We start from the raw sequence: 20,251 nt of genomic DNA, 5'->3' as shown, positions 1-20,251 counted from the left end.
TTCGGTACAGTAAAGGTATAGATTTTTGTATACCACGGAATACCGTAATACACCAAACATACAGTATATACCGAAAACGAGGTGTGTACCGAACTCGCAGTATCATACCGGTACCAATACATACCGAACGTTCGATATATACCGCATATCCGGTATATGCCGGTAATATATGTTTATATATTTTTATTATATATTAGGAATATATTTATTAAAACTACATAAAACTAATAGTAATAGTTTTTTTTTGTTTGTATGAACATAGGTATAATGGTATGTCGTACGGTATATACTTTAAAAAGTGTGGTATAACGCAATATGATTCGATATACAGCAATAACGATGCAATAACGGTATCAAAAATATATCATATCGAATTTTCAGTATATAACGAAGTGCGTATACCGAAAAAATCGATAAGGTATAAGTAAGATATTTTCACATACTGCATGTTTCGGTAAAGTATGTGGTATGATATTTTCAGTGTGATATACCGTACCACCGAACCACCCCTAGTCGAACGATATACTTCAAAGTACGGAGGCAATCAGTTGCGTTAATACATTACTAGTATCAATATTAAATATAGGATTCATGATTAAACTAAAATACCTATATCTAATATAACTTCATAAGAAGAAATTATTCATAGTACTATATAGAAATTGTGATCAAATGCAAACTCATATATTGTACAAATTTCAAACTATGATCTGGACCATTAAAAAATGTCAACAAATTACAAAATAATAGCAACAGAAAATATCAACGCAGTGTCAACAGTTGACACCGTGTTGACATTGTGTTGATATTGTATTGGCATGGTGTTGACATCAAAGTCTTGAAATTTTACACTGTGTTGACATTGTGTTGAAGTTGTGTTGACAATGTGTTGAAAAGTTTGGAGTTTGTACAATATATGAGTTTGCATTTTAGCACTACTCGTACTATATATATATATATATATATATATATGGAGATGATCAAAATAAGTATGTGTTTAAATCCAGAAATGCAGACCAAATCTTGGCCCTAGGATTAGATGATCTAATGGTCAATAATTAACCAAAAACACGGAAGGTCATAATTAAGCAATTTTAGGTCATATTATAATATTTGGGTTTAATGTCATGATAAGATCGTTTTAGGTCATGCTTTGTTAGCATGACCTAAAAATTACCTAATTATGACCTAAAAGTGACCTAATTATGATATTGTTTTGCGTTTCTGTATTTAAATCTAGTTTTGCATAGATCAAAACCCTATATATATATATATATATATATATGGTTGCGTTAAAGATAGAACCATTCTTAAGTGTAGAACCTAGAACTCTACATATTTTATTCATTGGATGAGGAAAAAATGACGGTCAAGATTAAAAATCATACATATTAGACTATGTTTTCACGACATTCCGGACTCAACATGTGAAAAAACTCACATGTTGATGGAAGAATGAATGAAACGAAGAAGAGTCCATGCATGCTTTATTTTTTCACTTCTATGCATTCACCCATTAATAATAGTTTTGGTTGTAATGGGAAGTTGCTGTGCAAATCAACACCATTGGATTAAAAGATCTAACGACCTCCTTTTGGCATTTGTTCTACGTTTAAGAATGGTTCTACGTTTAAGAATGGTTCTATCTTGATCACAATCATATATATATATATATATATATATATATATATATATATATATATATATATATATATATATATATATATATATAGGGTAGTGATCAAGATATAACTAATCTTAAGTGTATAACTAGAGAACAAATCTCAGCCACACATCTTAATACTCCAAATTAATCTTATGGCTTAAATAATCTTGCAGATTTTTATAAAAAATAATAGCCAAAGGACATTTTTGGAATTCAATACCCACATACACAAAACACACAGTCAATCCTGAATCCAGCGTAACTTGAATGCTGCAGAAAATGAGTAAGCTCTCTTACGATTATCAAATTCTTCATTTTTTTATGGAGGATGAATCGCATGGATCATGGGATACGAATCCTACCAATTTCCAACAAGTCAAAAATAAATCCAAACATTTAATCATATTGACGTTCGCAAAATCAAATTACAAGTTCCCAACCATTGATTTTCAAATCTGATGGCTTATAAATGAGACTGTACTTGTTAGATTTGGATTGCATTATGGCCATACACCCAAATCTGATTCATTGGACCATTATTTATGCAACCAGATTACATTTTTTCATTGTCATTTGTGTAGATGTTCGTGAGTGGAGTACGAGTTTACGGAGCAAATAGTACTCCTACTATACTTTTTCATAGAGAAAAATATAGTTGGTAAATAACGACTCATATTATTGGTTATAGTTGGTAAATAATGACTCATAGAGAAACACATCACTCTTGGTATGATTTTACTTCACTCTTGTTTACAAAACACATCACTCTTAGCATAATTTTACTTCACTCTTAGCATGATTTTACTTCACTCTTGTTTACAAAACACATCACTCTTAGCATAATTTTACTTCACTCTTAGCATGATTTTACTTCACTCTTGTTTACAAAACACTTCACTCTTAACATGATATTACTTCACTCTTGTTTACAAAACACTTCACTCTTAGCATGATTTTACTTCACTTTTCTTCACTCTTAGCATGATTTTACTTTACTCTTGTTTACAAAACACTTCACTCTTAGCATGATTTTACTTTACTCTTGTTTACAAAACACTTCACTCTTAGCATGATTTTACTTCACTCTTGTTTACAAAACACATCACTCTTAGCATGATTTTACTTCACTCTTGTTTACAAAACACATCACTCTTAGCATGATTTTTTTTCACTCTTGTTTACAAAACATATCACTCTTAGCATGATTTTACTTCACTTTTGTTTACAAAACGCATCACTTTTACTTCACTCTTGTTTACAAAACACTTCACTCTTAGCGTGATTTAACTTCACTCTTGTTTAAAAAACACATTACTCTTAGCGTGATTTTACTTCACTCTTGTTTACAAAACACTTCACTCTTAAATAAAACTAGACATGTGACATAAAATGACAATTCAATGTGAATGAAAATGATCAAGAGATTGGGTAGAAATAGGGCATTCCAATACAGAAGCCAATGTACTATAATGAAAGCTAGCAGCAGCACAATTCCTCCCTCCCAAATTGAAGAAGAATAATTTTTCTTGATATAATAATCTATACAAGTTTCTTTCCAAACAAAGAAACGCAAATCGAAATTTGATCAAAAAATATGGACACAGCAGCTCAAGCTACGGCTCTCCATTGTACAGAAAGAATTTTACAGTTCCTCTGGACTTGGGAGTTTTAAATCTGCAAACCACAGCCATTATAAAGAACTGCGGCGTATTTTAGCCACGGTCGCCGCTTCCAACATTCAGGTACTGCAAACCGGCCTCTATGGATTCGACCACTTGAAAACTGCCAAAGGCTTCCAACGCATGGTCGACGACGCCGTTGAGCGGTAACTACACTAACTCTGATACCCTCATTCCTCATTCCTTCAAAACTCTGAAAAATTAGATCATGTTGCTCATCGTTGATTGATAGGTCTAAAACACATCACTATTGGCTATGCAATCACCATTATACCCCCACCTTATTATTGTGGAGTAAATTTGTGATTAAGAGAACTAATATCTCATTAAATTCGAAAATTAATACTAGCCTTTGATTTTTTTGATCTTGTGGCTATGATTTGTTCTCTAGTTATTTGGCTAAGGGGTGTTTGCCATAGATCACTACCCTATATATATATATATATATATATATATATATATATATATATATATATATATATATATATATATATATATATATATATATATATATATATATAGGTATTTGATCAAAACAAGTATTGGCTTAAACCAAGAAATGCAGACGGTTTTCTGTCCATTGGATTAGCCAATCTAATCTTAAGATTACATTAATTAACGACTAGATTTATTGGGTAGATATTAATATTTTAATTACTTATAATCTTAAAAGGTTAATTATGTAAATTGCATTATGTCGTTAGTTATAGTATTTCCTATAATTTTGCTCCGTCATCTAATGTTCCTTTTATATGATCATGACCTATATTTTCATCTATTATGACATATTAGAATAAATTAAATTTTTGTGGTATAAAACATAATCCATGTGTTATGACTTGAATGTAATTATATTTTGACCCTATTTTACCATGTTTTTTTATTATGACACATAACATTAATTAGTATGACCCAAAGATATGTCTATATTTTTGGGTAATTTTTTTGTCGTGCTTGAATTGTAAAGGCGTTTTTAGTATGGTTATGCCATATAATCCCTGTGTTATGACTTGAATGTAATTATATTTTGACCCTATTTTACTATATTTTTTATTTTGACACATAACATTAATTAGTATGACCTAAAGATATGTCTATATTTTTGGGTAATTTTTTTTTGTCGTGCTTGAATTGTAAAGGCGTTTTTAGTATGGTTATGCCATATAATCCCTGTGTTATGACTTGAATGTAATTATATTTTGACCCTATTTTACCGTATTTTTTATTATGACACATAACATAAATTAGTATCACCCAAAGATATGTCTATGTTTTTGGGTAATTTTTTTTTGTCGTGCTTGAATTGTAAAGGCGTTTTTAGTATGGTTATGCCATGAGTAAAAACGGAACGTCGGTTTATATTTTTGAGTAATGATCCCATGATTTCTGCGAAGAAAAAACGGAACGTCATTTTATATTTTTTTTAGTTCCCATATTACCCTTTTATGCCTCAATTCGTTATTATTATGACCTAACAAAATGGTTGACAAGACTAAATCGTGGCCGTTCATAATCAGATCCTCCGTTCCAGATTTGGTCTGTATTTTTGTACTTAAGGGCGTATTTTGATAGATTAAGACCCTATATATATATCTATAATTGTTTCTAACTTTTAACTGAGTGCCAGTGAGATTTTTTTATTGTTTTTTTTTTAACTTGGATATGATTGGAGAAGCAGTCAGGGTTATGCTTCTCCAGGTGCATCTGTTCGATCCATGGGCTGTCCTGCTCCTCCTTACACATCGTACTCTGGGGATGTTCGATCCATAGGCTCTCCCTTATACATCTTACCCGGGAGAAATGAATGTCGATAAACCATGACTGCTCTACTTTTGGGTTGTGATTTGAGATAATGATTTCAACTTTGCACTGTGGTTTTCCATGCTTTCTCCATATTATAATCCTTCCATCTCCCACAAAGTGAGACATTCTTTTCGATACGGGATTTAGGAAAATGAGATTTTATTAGTTGAGTGAAAGAGAATAAAGTAAGAGAAAGAATAAAGTAGATAGGGAAAAGTAAGAGAAAAATGTCAAAAAAGTAAATGACCATTTATCATAGGATATCACAAGAAAAAAAATATGAATCACTTAGTAGGGGATAGAGGAAGAGAGAAAATACAATATTTATATTGAGAGAATTTTTTTTAAAAATGAAAATGTGACATCTTTATTGGACAAACTAAAAAGGAAGTGATACATCTTTTATGGGAAGAAGGGAGTACCTTTTTCTTGGCAAAATCACAAAAAACAATTTGTGGTTCTAATTTATACTTTATCCGTCCCATAATAAATGTTATACTTTTCTTTTCAGTTTGTCCCACAAAATACGAGAATAAAAGTATGAGAATAAAGTAAGAAAAAGAATAAGATAGAGAGAAAAAAGTATGAGAGAAAAGGTTAAAAAAAGGAAATGACTCATTTATATTAAGATATCAAAAGAAAAGAATATGAATCAATTAGCATGGGACAAGGGAAGTACCTTTTTCTTGGAAAAATCACAAAAACCAATTTGTGGTTCTAATTTATACTCCCTCATCTTATAATAGATGTTACATTTCATTTTTAGTTTGTCTCACAGAAGATGTCACATTTCCATTTTGTGAAAAAAATTCTATCTCACATTAATATAAATATAATATATTCTCTCTCCAATTAATAAATAAAACATCTCTTAAAATATCATGTCATAATCAAAGTGCCATTTATTATGAGATGGAGGGAGTAGTATTATACTGTATATTAAAAGTGCGTTTGGTAAGACGTATTAAAGGGCTAAAATTAATTTTGTCTTAGTCTAATTTCAGTGGGTAAGATAAATTTAGAAAAAAGTAGGACTTGTAATTCCTCGATTCTTACTCTTTTCATCCTCACCTCCCTCTCACTCTTCACTTAACATGTAAGAGCATCTCCTATGGCGCCCCTCCGGTAGGACGTCCGGTCGGACACCGGGAAGGGCGACGGGACGTCCGCCGTTGGGAGGTCGGAGGTCGGATACGGACGTCCCGTGAGGACGTCGGGTGTCCTCGGACGTCCCGGGGACGGGCGGGTGGACGGGCGCCACTGTGGCGAAGGTCGGACGTCCCGGGGACGGGCGGGTGGACGGGCGCCACTGTGGCGAAGGTCGGACGTCCGATATTTGATTTTTTTTTTTTTTTTAAATTCTATATATACGGCTCGTTGAACTTCATTTCATTTGCACCACTTGTGTTAACAAGTTTCTCTCTTCTTTTACTACAAATTTCATTTCTACTTAATGGAGAACGATAGGAACTCCCCGGCCACGAGCGAGTCGCAGACTCCGGCGTTTCCCATAGATCTGGAGGGAAACGTTAGCGGAAGTGCGTCAACGGTTCCGGGAATGTCGGGGATGGGTGGGATGGGTGGAATGGGTGGAATGGGTGGAATGGGTGGGATGATGTCCCCTTATATGTACAATTGGATGGGTGGTATGGGGGGTATGACCCCAAATATGATGATGCCGGGTATGGGGATGGGGGGCATGACCCTAAATATGATGGGTATGGGTGGGATGATACCGGGGATGATGCCGGGGATGATGCCCGGGATGATGCAGGGGATGATGCCGGGGATGATGCCTGGGATGATGCCTGGGGGAGGGGGTGGCAGGGGTCATGAACCAGTAGCGGACGATGTGTATCGCCCGGTGATGGATACGCTGTCTACGGATACCCCCTCCACTTATGTTCCGGAGACTCAGTTCACCGGCTTGGAAACTTTCTGTTTTGAGGAGTTGGGGCTATCTCCAATCACGGAGACTCCCGATGATGTGGGGGGCAGCAGCAAGGGGCAGGGGCAGGGGCAGGGGCAGGGGGATGGGACGTGGCAAGGACAAGGGGAAAGCCCCGGGCTCTTCCTCTCGAACGGTGGCAGAGGAGGAGGATGAGGAAGAGACGGGAAAGAGGACGGTCTGGAGCCCGTGGGAAAACGTTGCGCTTGCAAAGGCTTGGGTGGCAATAGTCGAGGATCCCTATGTCGGTGCCAACCAGCATATTGACAGACTGTGGCATCGTATCGCTGAAGCCTACCACACACACAAACCGGCTGGGGCGAAGCGTCGCGTTCCGGAACAGTGCAGGAAACAGTGGGAGCGGTTGAGGCCTAAGCTTAGTCGATTCGCTGGTATCTACCAAAACAACCTCCGCCAGGCAAGCAGCGGTATGTCCGAGGAGGATGTCCGGAGCCGTTCCTTTTCTCAGTACCCCGACAGAGCCTTGAAGTTCAAACAATTCGACCAGTGGGAGGCCTTTCTCGTGGTGAAGGATTCCCGAAAGTTCTGTGGGGGTGTCGAATCGGGCTGGAAGCGGACGAAGATCAACGCTTCCGGTGAATACAGCAGCAGTGCTGGTTCGCACGAGCTCCCAGAAGCCGATGAGGTTTCCCCGCTACCTCAATCAGACGCTCGCCGTCGTCGTCACCCGGTTGGGCAAAAAGCAGCGCAGCGGAGGGGTCGGGGAAGCAGCAGCGGAAGCGGGTCGTTCGAGGTCGAATCGGGGGGCCCCTGCTGAATCGGAAGATTTCAACCGCCTCGCCCGCGCACAAATAACCCAAAATTATATCCGGACCATGCATAGGTGGCATGGCGCGACCGATGCGACGTACAAGAGGATGCTGAAGGAAATCATCGATGGATGTCGGCGCGATTTGGGGATGCCACCCATTGGAGATGATGGCGCCGAGATAAGCGGAGGGGACGACGGGCCCGGCACGGGCGACGGGGGCGGCACTGGTAGCGGCGACGGCACGGGCGACGAGGACAGTGCAGAGTGAGCCGGGGATGTTGGACTATGTATTTTTTTTTTCATGATTATGTATTTTTCTTTTTTTCCTAAATTTGTTTTTTTTTTTTTTATGTTTTATGACTTTGTATGTTTGCCCTTTTCAAGTATTTCCCGTAATTTTTCCGTATTTTGCTTTCCTGTACTTTTTGTTTATGTTAAAATTAAATTATTGTGATTTTTTTAATTGCGGGATGTCCTAGTGGGAAGGGCGATGGGAAGGGCGGATATGCAGGGGATGTCCTAGTGATGTGGCAGTGGGGTGGGATGTCCTAGTGACGTGGCAGGAGGTGTTTTTGGGATGTCCTAGTGGATGTCCGAGTGGGATGTCCGCCCACTAGAGATGCTCTAACAATAATTTCAGCTCATTAATATAACTGTTGAGCCCATTGTACCAAACACCAAAAAATATTAATTAAGCTTGGCGAATTAGGTGCCATTTACCCCAAATCATTAATTAAATATTTCTTCATTGTCTTCTCTTTGTGCACATGAGAAGTTGTGGGCTTCGAGCTGCTGGTCGCCCGAAGGGCGAAGATGTAGGCCGCGCCCGAAGAACTTCAACAAGGCAAAAATGTCGAATATAAAGATCTTCACTGAAGATGGGTTAATAGTTCATGACATTGATGTCATTGACGAAAACGGCAAAGATCTTTGAAATTCTTGTTAGCAACGACTTCGATAACATTGCGACGCCTCTCGTGCATATTTATCAATCGTTGGGCAATCTCCACCATTAGACTTCTCAGATATGTATTGAGTATTAAAGCTTCGATGATCCATCGATAAAATCGTTTGAGACACTCATACCTCATTGACTCAACGACGATGTGCTTGCGCGCACGTCCGTGTGATGGGTTTACAGGTGGAACGCCCACATACGGTTTGGACCGTGCACCTCTAACTGCAATACACAGCCAGACTCCTCCCTCAACGCTATGCAATGCATTGCCCCCTCCAATGCAGATGTCCTGATAAATCATTTTTTGGATTATAGAGTGATACATTTGTAGAAAGCATTATAAAGGATTGTTCGGTTTTTTCTCATGATTAAATATATGTACTCCCTCCGTCCCACATTACTTGAGGCATTTCTTTTCAGCAATGGATTAATCCTACATCTTCTTACACTTGCAGTAATATATTCCTGGTGGACCAATGCGTCTAAAGAACAAAATTAGGCTTCGAATCAGCTACAACCAAAGAATGGATTAAGTAGTAGTCCCTCCACTCCGAGTAAATAGAATTGTATTTCTATTTTGAAAATAGCAACATAATAGAATAACTTATATTTTCATTCTCAAACTTAACATAATAAATATTTACTATATTATTTTTTCTCACAATTAACAAATTAAACATCCATTTGTTAATCTGTACCAAAAAAGAAAATGCATCTACTAAAAAAAGGAATGAGTAATAAAGGAAGATGAGAATCTGGTGAAATTGAGAGCTCAGAATCCATAAAAACTACAACATAGATTTTCAATCGAAAAAAAAAAACAAAATATCTTAAAAGAACTTGTATCGAATTCATGATAAAACCAAACAAAACATGGACATTTCTAAGCACCAACAAGCTCAGTTGGCTCAGCAACTGGCTCCTCTGTAGGCCTATCCAACTTTGATCCAATATCTTCTGTGTAATCGCCATGAACCTATACGACAAAACATTCATGAATAATTCAGGTGGCATTGGCTTTTATTGAACCAACAAAGATATTTCTTCAACCAACCACATAAGGTATCCTAGAAGCAAGGTCTAAGTACTTAGTTCAGGGATTTTCAAGATTAAGAACATTTATGATGGGAAAAACATAGCTTACCTCCATCAACTTCCCAAGGTCAAACTTAGGTGCTTTCAAGATCTTCACTTTTCTGATGTACACATTCTGCAGGGGATAGATGCTTGAAGTTGCCTTTTCAATCTCTTTCCCAATTGACTCTGGAATGAACTTTAGAACCAATTCCTTCAGACTGCAGGACTGTGCTTGGTTAGCCATGATCTCACGCATTTTCCTCCGAATCTGAGAAAAATACAAGATAAAATTATTCTGAGTACAGTTGCTTGATAACCTATTGATGATATATCATATGAGTTATGGATAGCATAAGTTCAGTACAAATGAAATGACAACTGTATACGCAACTTTTTAAAGAAAATTTACCTGGCGGACTTGGCTAGCCTTAGCATAGCATGTAACTTTCTGCTGGTTTACACGCTTCTTAGTGAAGGCAATGCAGAACATCCTTAGTGTGTATGCATCAGTAGTCTTCACATCAATATGGGCCTCAATAAGTGATTGCCTTTTCCTGACAAGTGATCTCAACTTGTCTGTGGTGAAGTCCATACCCTACAAGTGAATACCATAGGTTTAAGATTACAAATGTAATCATGTGAAAAACCCAAGTAAGAATTTTTTATAATTATGCGTACCCAGAAGTTAGTGAGAACATTCTTTCCCTGAACATCTTCAACTCTCAAGCGGATCTTCCTGTAAGCGTGATCCTCATCACCTTGAAGATCAGCCAAGGACGCCTCAATCACACGGTGCTTGAGACCTTCAGATGCGATCTGATGAGATGCAATAATGCCATTAACAAACAAACAAGACTACAGGGGAAAGACCATAGCCCAGTGAGGGTATCCCACAGTATTCAACTGATCAAAGCTTTTCTATGTTTAGTAATGACATAAAAGTGTCTAATCACTAGTTCTCATATGTAATGCACTGATAAAGATCAAGAGTAAATTATAGAATGCTCAAAACACATACATTTTCATGTCTACAAAGTTATACATTCAAATGAAAAAATCAGGTATAAATGCGAAAAATCAAAGGAATAAAATGTGTACCTTTGTGCCCTGGGTGCGGGTAATTAGGGTTTTCCCAACGTTCTTGTTGCTGAAAACTGATGGAGCCTTGATATCATACCATTCTTTCTTTGCGAATGGATCAACACTAAACCAACAGGATATTTTTTTAGTACGGGAAATCAGGATACTGAAAACTTCAATACATAATAAACAATAGTAATTCACACAATCGAAATATCGAAATTAAACAAAGGTAGCAACTCACGCCTTCTTCTTGCCTCCCTTCTTTCCCTTTGAAATCCTCTTGTTCTTTCTGCATTAGATCAAACAAAAATTCAGCAAATCGAAGATAATAGATTAAAGAGTGGGCGGTGTGGTTTTATGGTGATGAGAAAAATATACCCGACGGCCATGGTGGAATCGCAGCCTAGCTTGAGACAGCAAGCTGATGAAGATCTGCGCTCAGCACATAAACCCTAATTGCAATTGCGGCTTTTTATTTGAGGTTTTGATAAGAAGCTATTGGGCTTTTCAAATAATGTTGGGCTGAGTAATATTTTCTATTTGTTAGTGCTAATGGGCTTAAAATATTTGGAATCACTTTTTACTCATATGTGCAGGGTTCAGCCATATTTCAAAAAAATAAAAAATAAGATTTCTTGATTTGTTTTTGTACATAACCATTGGATTAGGGGTGGGAAATTATACCGAAATACCGTAATACCGGACTTATCGTACCGAAAAAATACCGAAAATACCGATTTTTCGGTATACCGCAGTTTCCGGTACGGTATGATACAGTACCGTAGTGTTTCGGTACGGTAACGGTATCATTTTTTCTATACCTTGGTATACCGCAGTATACCGAATCCACGGTATTCCGGTATACCACGGTATACCGGTATACCGTGGTATATCGAATATTTGGTATACCGTGGTATACCGGTATATATATATATATATATATATAAAACTATCATTTTATGATGCAAAAGTATCATTTTATCATCAAAAAAATCTAAAACTATCATTATTAAATAAAAGTATCATTTAATCATTTGAAACTATCATTTTATCCCCTCAAACTATCATTTTATGATGCAAAAGTATCATTTTATCATCCAAAAAATCTAAAACTATCATTTTAAAACAAAAGTATCATTTTATCATTTGAAACTATCATTTTATCCCCTCAAACTATCATTTTATGATGCAAAAGTATCATTTTATCATCCAAAAAATCTAAAACTATCATTTTAAAACAAAAGTATCATTTTATCATTTGAAACTATCATTTTATCCCCTCAAACTATCATTTTATGATGCAAAAGTGTCATTTTATCATCCAAAAAATCTAAAACTATCATTATTAAACAAAAGTATCATTTTATCATTTGAAACTATCATTTTATCCCCTCAAACTATCATTTTATGAAGCAAAAGTATCATTTTATCATCCAAAAAATCTAAACTATCATTTTAAAACAAAAGTATCATTTTATCATTTGAAACTATCATTTTATCCCCTCAAACTATCATTTTATGATGCAAAAGTATCATTTTATCATCCAAAAAATCTAAAACTATCATTATTAAACAAAAGTATCATTTTATCATTTGAAACTATCATTTTATCCCCTCAAACTATCATTTTATGATGCAAAAGTATCATTTTATCATCCAAAAAATCTAAAACTATCATTATTAAACAAAAGTATCATTTTATCATTTGAAACTATCATTTTATCCCCTCAAACTATCATTTTATGATGCAAAAGTATCATTTTATCATCCAAAAAATCTAAAATTATCATTTTAAAACAAAAGTATCATTTTATCATTTGAAACTATCATTTTATCCCCTCAAACTATCATTTTATGATGCAAAAGTATCATTTTATCATCCAAAAAATCTAAAACTATCATTATTAAACAAAAGTATCATTTTATCATTTGAAACTATCATTTTATCCCTTCAAACTATCATTTTATGATGCAAAAGTATCATTTTATCATCCAAAAAATCTACAACTATCATTATTAAACAAAAGTATCATTTTATCATTTGAAACTATCATTTTATCCCCTCAAACCATCATTTTATGATGCAAAAGTATCATTTTATCATCCAAAAAATCTAAAACTAACATTAGTAAATGAACAAATCAATAAACAAATTATTATTACTATTGTTGAATCTTTATTTCGGTATTACGGTATACCGTACCGTAATAACGTTATGGTAACCGGTATCAAAAAATATCATACCGAATTTCCGGTATACCGGAATTTCGGTATACCGAAAATTCGGTACAGTATCGGTATTGAATTTTTTCATACCGTACTTTCCGGTACGGTATGCGGTATGTCACGGTCGGTACGGTATACCATACCGACCCACCCCTACATTGGATATATAAACAAAAATATTCATAATCCAAATAATTGAAATAAACCGACCCATATATATAAGTGGTTTATTAGTGGTAGTGAGTCCCTCTCATATTGATTGGCTTCGTTTGCTATTTGATAAATTTAATTATTCTCTTAATATTTGGTAGGATAGATAACTCATCTAGGGATAAAATTTTATGAAAAAATGGCCAAATTATTTGATGTTTTTAAGGCGAGGTGGCAACATTATTTTTGATGTTTTTAGGGATTTTATTTCATTATTCTTAGTAAACTAGTTTTGATTCATTACATAAATGCGGTCCATCGAAGTCTATGTAATTGATAGTACTCCATATGTCCACAAAAAAATACACAAAGTTGTAAATGACACGAGTTTTAATATATAATTAGTAAAGTAAGAGAGATAAAGAGAAAATGTGGTGGAAGTGGTGTTAATGGATAGTACGATGTGTATGATTAGTATTGATTTGAAACTTCCTATTTTTATAATACTTAGTTTAATTTAGATGGACGGCCAAAATGGTAAAACTTATTTTTTTTTTTGGACGGAGGGAGTACTATTAATTTAATTATCACCTCCAATAAGTATATCTATAGCTTTTAAAAAATACTCTAGATAGCGGCTGATATTCAAATTATCTAGGACAATAAGCATCGCGTAAATACTTTAAAAAGCGTCTAATATTGACTTTCCTCGTTCTCAAATAGGTGTTCTGTTTCAGATAAATACTCCCTCCGTCCCATGTTACTTGCATTGTTGCTTTTCGGCTCGTCACAAACTCCTTACACTATTTATAGTTTAAGTTAGAATTAATGCATTAACTAATATGTTAGTTTAAGTTAAGAGCTCATTTATTAAGTGATGTCTCATTACACTTAAAATTCTAATTTAATTACACTAAAAAATCAATCCTAAATTTACGGCCTAAAATGAAATGTGCGAGTAACATGGGACGGAGGGAGTATAAATTATTAGGTTTAAATTTTATCCATATCCATGAGGAATGATATGCTGGGTGACTCTATATGAGCGTCATTTAAGCGATTGCTGACGTGGCAGACATAATTAATTTCCAAAATTTATTTATTTATTCTCTAATTATTCTCTACCTCTCTCTACGCAGTTCTCCTTTTTACACACACCTAGTTCAATAAATTCAAAATCGGACTTATATGTATGAGTTTGTACTATGCCCTAACCCTACGGATAGCTAAACTCTAGGGGATTGGAACCAAGTTTGGTCAATCGAGGTCCCCTACGTGAAGTTGTGAATATTATACCTTAGTCCAATGGATAAATGAACCCTAGGAGAATGACTCTAACTAGATGCCCTTGTTGAACGTTGTGTTACTAGGTTGGTACTACATCCTAGCCATATGGATTGCTAAACCCTTGAGAAACTTATTTAACTTCCGGCTCTTATTGAAGCATACAATTCACACAAGGCAGAAACAAATAATGTATTTATCTACTTAAATGATGTAACAGCATATGATGTATCAAAACATAACCAATGAATGTACGTAACTGGCTAAATGATGTAACATAATTTGATGTATCAAAACAGAACAATTAATGTACAAATTCAATACTCTCACAACTAGATAGTTACAAATAAGACTTCAAATAGATAAAAGTGATGTACAAATATGATTCTATAATGTAACACAACATCTTACAAAAATTTGTACAAACTTCATTCAATAGTCACTGAAGTTCCAATTGTGTTGTTGGGCCGTCCTCTCGACTCTTATGTCGAATGACTAGACTCAGGAGTAAGCAAGTGTGAACATATGAGAATTAATGCAAGGCTCGGTCCAGACACAACGCTCCTTAAATCCACTGGATCACTGGGTCCAGGAACTCAAGAGAACTACAGTGTTTTTGTCGTTGGACACACTCGACTCCCCTTCAAAAATAAATCCCTCAACCCGAATACTATGAATTAGTATAGGGAAGTGGGGTCGATCCCACAGAGATGGATTCGCAGGTTATTGCTAAGAGACTATGGAAACAAACGGCTGCTGCCACGCAAAGGGGTTGAGATTTTAACTACCACTAGATCTAGGCAAGAAATGTAAACGCTAGACCTAGGACACAGAAAACTTACTGGAATCAGACATCAAATCCGAAAGACACAATCACTTCCTTGACTGAGTAAATAACTAACTGATTGAGACTAGGCAGAAAGAATAAAACAGCGGGGAACATTATTCCAAATATAGCAAGTACGGTAAAAAGCTGCAGATAACAGATCAGCTCCAGCTAGCTTCGCATGCAAAGTTCCTAACAGATTCAGAAACGCAAATGCAGAAAACAGAGCATACTCCCAGATTCGATCAGAATATAGAAATTGAGATGCCGGAAACTTGCTACGAATCGGAAATAAACCAGATCTACGTAAACTAGGCGGAATGAAATGAAAACACGTAAGCTAGGCATGAAATTTAAACACTCCTGCTCAGAATCACGTCGGACGCTTAATCCACTCCGGATCCAAGCAATCCAAACTCAACAATCAACTAAATCAACTCCATAACTCCGATTCTAACAGATCTGCTCCGATCACCGCCAAATTCAATCAATCAAGAACAATCTGCAAACAAATCACAAACTCCAGCAAAACCCAACCTCCGATTCATCCAAAAACAGAACCATTCTTCAGATCCAAACGAAAAATATCAGCAAATAATCAGAAACCAACTGCAAAAAAAAAAAATAAAAAAATAAACAACTCCGACAATCCAACTCGACATCTAGCAAACCAGAAATGAACACAATAGACATAAGCGAAAGTAAAAATCCGGAATAAAACAGGAAATATTGGTTAACAAAAGAAAACCGAGCTTCGAACAGCGAAGCTCGGCGGAATCAGTGTAAATAGCAACGGAAATGTAAATTGTTTCTTCGCCCTTGAACTAGGACGGTGTTACAACCCTCGAACCACTCTCGGAAAGCTAAAACGTGAACCCCAGCCAAGTGCTAACTGGAATCTCTCGCGAATTTGGAGTCAAGTGTGTGGAAAGGTGAATCGAGCAAGGGGCTGTTAGTGAGGCCTCCACCGAGAAGGTCCCTCCAGCCTGCATGCTTCTCCCTTTTATAGATGCGGACATAGCCTTCTAGAGTTTTCGTAGAAATCCCTATTCTACCCTTCAACTCCGAGGCTTCCTCCGTCTAGCAATTTTCTTCCAATTGTTCACCCTTTCGCCAGTTTCCTAGGACCATGCAAGCGTCCTCTTCTTTTCCTGGATCTGGCGAAAAACTTCACATACCTGACTTAATTCAATGCGTTAGACCCAGTAATTTCATGAAATGAACCCCTAGACCGATGCATGAAATTAGCCTTATCAGTCACACCCCCAAATTTATGAAGCTAAAAATCCAAATATTTGAGCAAATCAATGATGAACAAGAAGCGAAACAAGTAAACAATGAATTGGGGTTTTTAATGAAACAATACCAAATTTAGAGTAAACACCAAAAATGAGTAGCTGCTGCAAATATTTTTAAGATATTGTATATCAGTCCTTACATTATTTTGAGATGTTCAAAAAGCCGGCCATATTTTGATCATGTAGTATTAATGTAAATTAGCCTGCCATATTTTACACAAAACTTTTTTTTGAAATTTCAAAAACTTTTTATTGAAAAATAATTAAATACTAGGATTAGCAAGCTATTGTGAGACTATCATATTAGTAAATTATGTTTTTTTTTCAAGTAGTAATTAATAAATTTAAAAGTAGTGTAATTTTTTAATATAAAGTATATTTAATACAAAATATATTAATAAGAAAATTTTTCTGGCATAATTGAAAAAGTATAGATATGGAATATTTTTTTGGGTTTAAGTTTGGTGTAAATGATTGAAGTATAATTACTTTTTGGTGTGACCCAAACTCAAAAATGGGTTTGAGTTTGGTGTAAATGGTTGGAGATGGCCTTAGCGTTGTTAGTTTTGTTCTGTATATTTAGTTTGATTTTAATAAAATAAAAATTGATATTGATAATTTTTCATTTTACAAAATTCATAAAAATCCAATCTTGATTTATCGACAGTCAATTTTGACGGTTCCGTAAAAAAAGATCGAATCGACAACAATTTCATTTGTTTAGGAGCCAATTTTAAAAAAAAGTGAATATTTTGGACCACCTTCGTATTGTGGCCGTATGTTTATGACCAATTTTGACATTTTCTCAATAATATATCACCAGAAGTTTTTGAACAAAAACTTAAATACATTTGAAGAATTTTTATATTCTATCTGTCCTACAATAAGAGTCACATTTTGTTATTTTAGTCCGCCCCACAATAAAAGTCACATTTTAGTTTTACAATAAACGGTAAATAGGTCCCACATTTCACTTACTCGCTCCACTCACGTTCTATTATAAAATCAATATAAAAAAGTGGAACCTATATTCCACTAATTTTTCCAACTCACTATTCTTTACACTTCTTTAAATTCTTGTGCACATCAAATGTGACTCCTATTGTGGGATAGATGGAATACTATTTTCAGACTTTTGTAATATTTAATTTAGTGCCACATTCAGTAAACAATTAATTTGGGGAAATTGTTGTTGTACATAATAAGTAACCCAACTATAAATTATCTCAAAATCAATAATATTTATAACATGTAATCCGGAGTATTCGTTTATATCATTATATGGTATTTATTTGCCCCAGTTAATTTTAAGAAAAAACAAATATATTTTCCCCATATTTGCGTATTCGCTTCAATTCAAAATTCCAAGTATGGCAGTGAAAGCAAATCAAATGCCAATGAATTGACAAGATCAAATGTGTTCAAGAATGAATCATTTCCATTTCTCTGTAAACAAAAATAAACTATAAATATAAATCCCTAAACCATAATATACACAGAAAATTTACGAAGGGAAAAGAAGTGCAATGAAGAAATATTTTTTGTTATTTCTTTTAGCGCAAATCTGCCTTTTTTTTGGCGATGGATGTTTTCTCACATCAAAGCATCATGTCCATATCCTTAGCAATTTGCCTTCAAATTCTCCATCGTTAAAAGTTCATTGTGAATCTGGAGATGATAATCTCGGAGATCACTTCCTTTACCCAAACCAAGATTATCAGTGGAGTTTTTGTCCAGATGTTACGCCAACCACCGTATTTTTCTGTCGTTTTTTTTGGGGTAAAAAGAAACAAGATTTTGAAGTTTATCGGGAAAATTTCTTCAAGGCCAGACCAAATGAGTCGTGGTGGATAGCCAAGAGCGGTGGTATTTACTTTAGTAATCACTCCGAATATAATAGTGAAGCACAGAAGAAATATGATTGGAAAAATTAATCGGAGTTTTGTGGTAGTTTGGCAATGTACGTATTTGAGACTATTGCCTATGAAATAATCATAATTTGGGCTATACTTACTTCTCTCTCTTTCAATCGTATTTGTAATTCAACACTGTGCCTATCTTATCTTGTTTTGTTTTGGTTACCCACTTAATAATCGCTTGTTCCATTTTTGGATTATTGATTCATTTAGACGACAATTGATCGGTTAATCAAACCACAATCACTCATAATATAACTCCTTTGTAGAAAACAGCGATTATAATAGAACAAAGTACATTCAGGTGCATATTCGGATTAACAATGCATATATTTTATATAAAAGATAAATAGGAAAAAAATAGTTAAAAGTATTATTAATAAAAATTAAGAATCATAAAAAATTATAAACCAGTAATTTTAATAGAAAGATCAAAATAGAAAAATATAGCTATTTTCTTGGACAATTGTAGTGTAAGAATGCACGAGCAAACATAGTCACTTAACTAAGAGATCAACTTTATCTTTGATTGTAGGTTTTATATCGTACCACGTGAATCTTTGTTGTCATTTCTATTATTGCCTACACAATAACACTTAGGGGTGCCGCGGTACGGTATACCGCAGCGAGAATGTCATACCGCATACCGTATTTTTCGGTATACCGCAATGTGGTATGAGAAAATGTCATACCTTACCGAATTTTTTGGTATACCGCAATGCGGTAATCCAAAAATTCGGTATGATAATTTTCGATACCGTTACCATACCGTTTATGCGGTATATCATATCGTATTTTGGTTTACCGCAATTTTACGGTATACCGAAATGATGTATGGCATATCGAGTACGGTATACCAAAATAAGGTATGACATACCGTTATACCTGCGTTTCATACAAAAAAAATCCTATTTTATAACCAAATATATAAAATAAATATTACGTATTTAAATAATATCCAAAACATTAAAACTACACCACAATCAAATCTTATTCAAAAAATTCAAATCAACTAAATTTCAACAATCAAATTACAGTGGACTGGATTTGCATCTCTGCGTGAGTGTTGTTTGGGGTTAGGGGCAGAGGAACTAAAATGTGAAAGTAGAGTTAGGGATTTTAACTTTTCAACAATTTTTATATAATTTATAAAAACAATATATATACCAAATTTTTGGCAAATACTATACATTTACCGGTAAGGTATCATACCATACCGCAACTTGCGGTATACCGCAAGTTCGATATTTTCGGTATATTTTGGTACAGTAAGTGCGGTATTTCAGTATATTTAGCCAGCCCTAATACTCGTTGTAAGTTTTTTCTTCTGTCCTCTGTAGCATGCCAAATAGCAGTATTATGTAACTGCATTCTGAGCTTTAATTTTTCCCATTCTAATTTCATTTCTCTTAACGTAGTATTAAACATAGATTAATTCGATATAGTAACATATGTACTTATTAATTACTTTGTGCAACGTAACATGTGTGTGTTTTTTATACTGTAAGCCTTTGCAAACATATGTGAGGCATTTATATCATGTCATTTCGTTTGTAATTTTAGAT

General features: G+C 35.0%; 1 protein-coding gene across 1 annotated transcript; it reads right to left on the bottom strand.

Moving 5' to 3' along the window:
* Positions 1-9,561: 9,561 nt before the first annotated feature.
* LOC121759578 (40S ribosomal protein S3a-like) lies at positions 9,562-11,448 on the bottom strand. The gene is made up of 7 exons (XM_042155216.1): positions 11,365-11,448; positions 11,228-11,275; positions 11,002-11,107; positions 10,582-10,719; positions 10,313-10,498; positions 9,971-10,171; positions 9,562-9,802 (listed from the first exon to the last, which is right to left on the bottom strand). Exons 1-7 carry the CDS (start codon positions 11,373-11,375, stop codon positions 9,710-9,712), a joined length of 783 nt encoding a protein of 260 aa, XP_042011150.1. The 5' UTR covers positions 11,376-11,448; the 3' UTR covers positions 9,562-9,709.
* Between the last annotated feature and the right edge of the window lie 8,803 nt (positions 11,449-20,251).

The sequence above is a fragment of the Salvia splendens genome, chromosome 12 (assembly GCF_004379255.2).
Source record: "Salvia splendens isolate huo1 chromosome 12, SspV2, whole genome shotgun sequence".
NCBI lineage: Eukaryota > Viridiplantae > Streptophyta > Magnoliopsida > Lamiales > Lamiaceae > Salvia > Salvia splendens.
Note: the sequence above shows the minus strand (reverse complement) of the source record. Positions and strands in the feature narration are given on the sequence as shown.

What these genes read in the sequence shown, in the direction of transcription:
- LOC121759578 (XM_042155216.1), bottom strand. An exon ending in CCCGCACCCAGGGCACAAAG is followed by an intron (nt 10,720 to 11,001) that starts GTACACATTTTA and finishes GCATCTCATCAG; the next exon opens with ATCGCATCTGAAGGTCTCAA. An exon ending in ACCTTGGGAAGTTGATGGAG is followed by an intron (nt 9,803 to 9,970) that starts GTAAGCTATGTT and finishes TTTGTCGTATAG; the next exon opens with GTTCATGGCGATTACACAGA.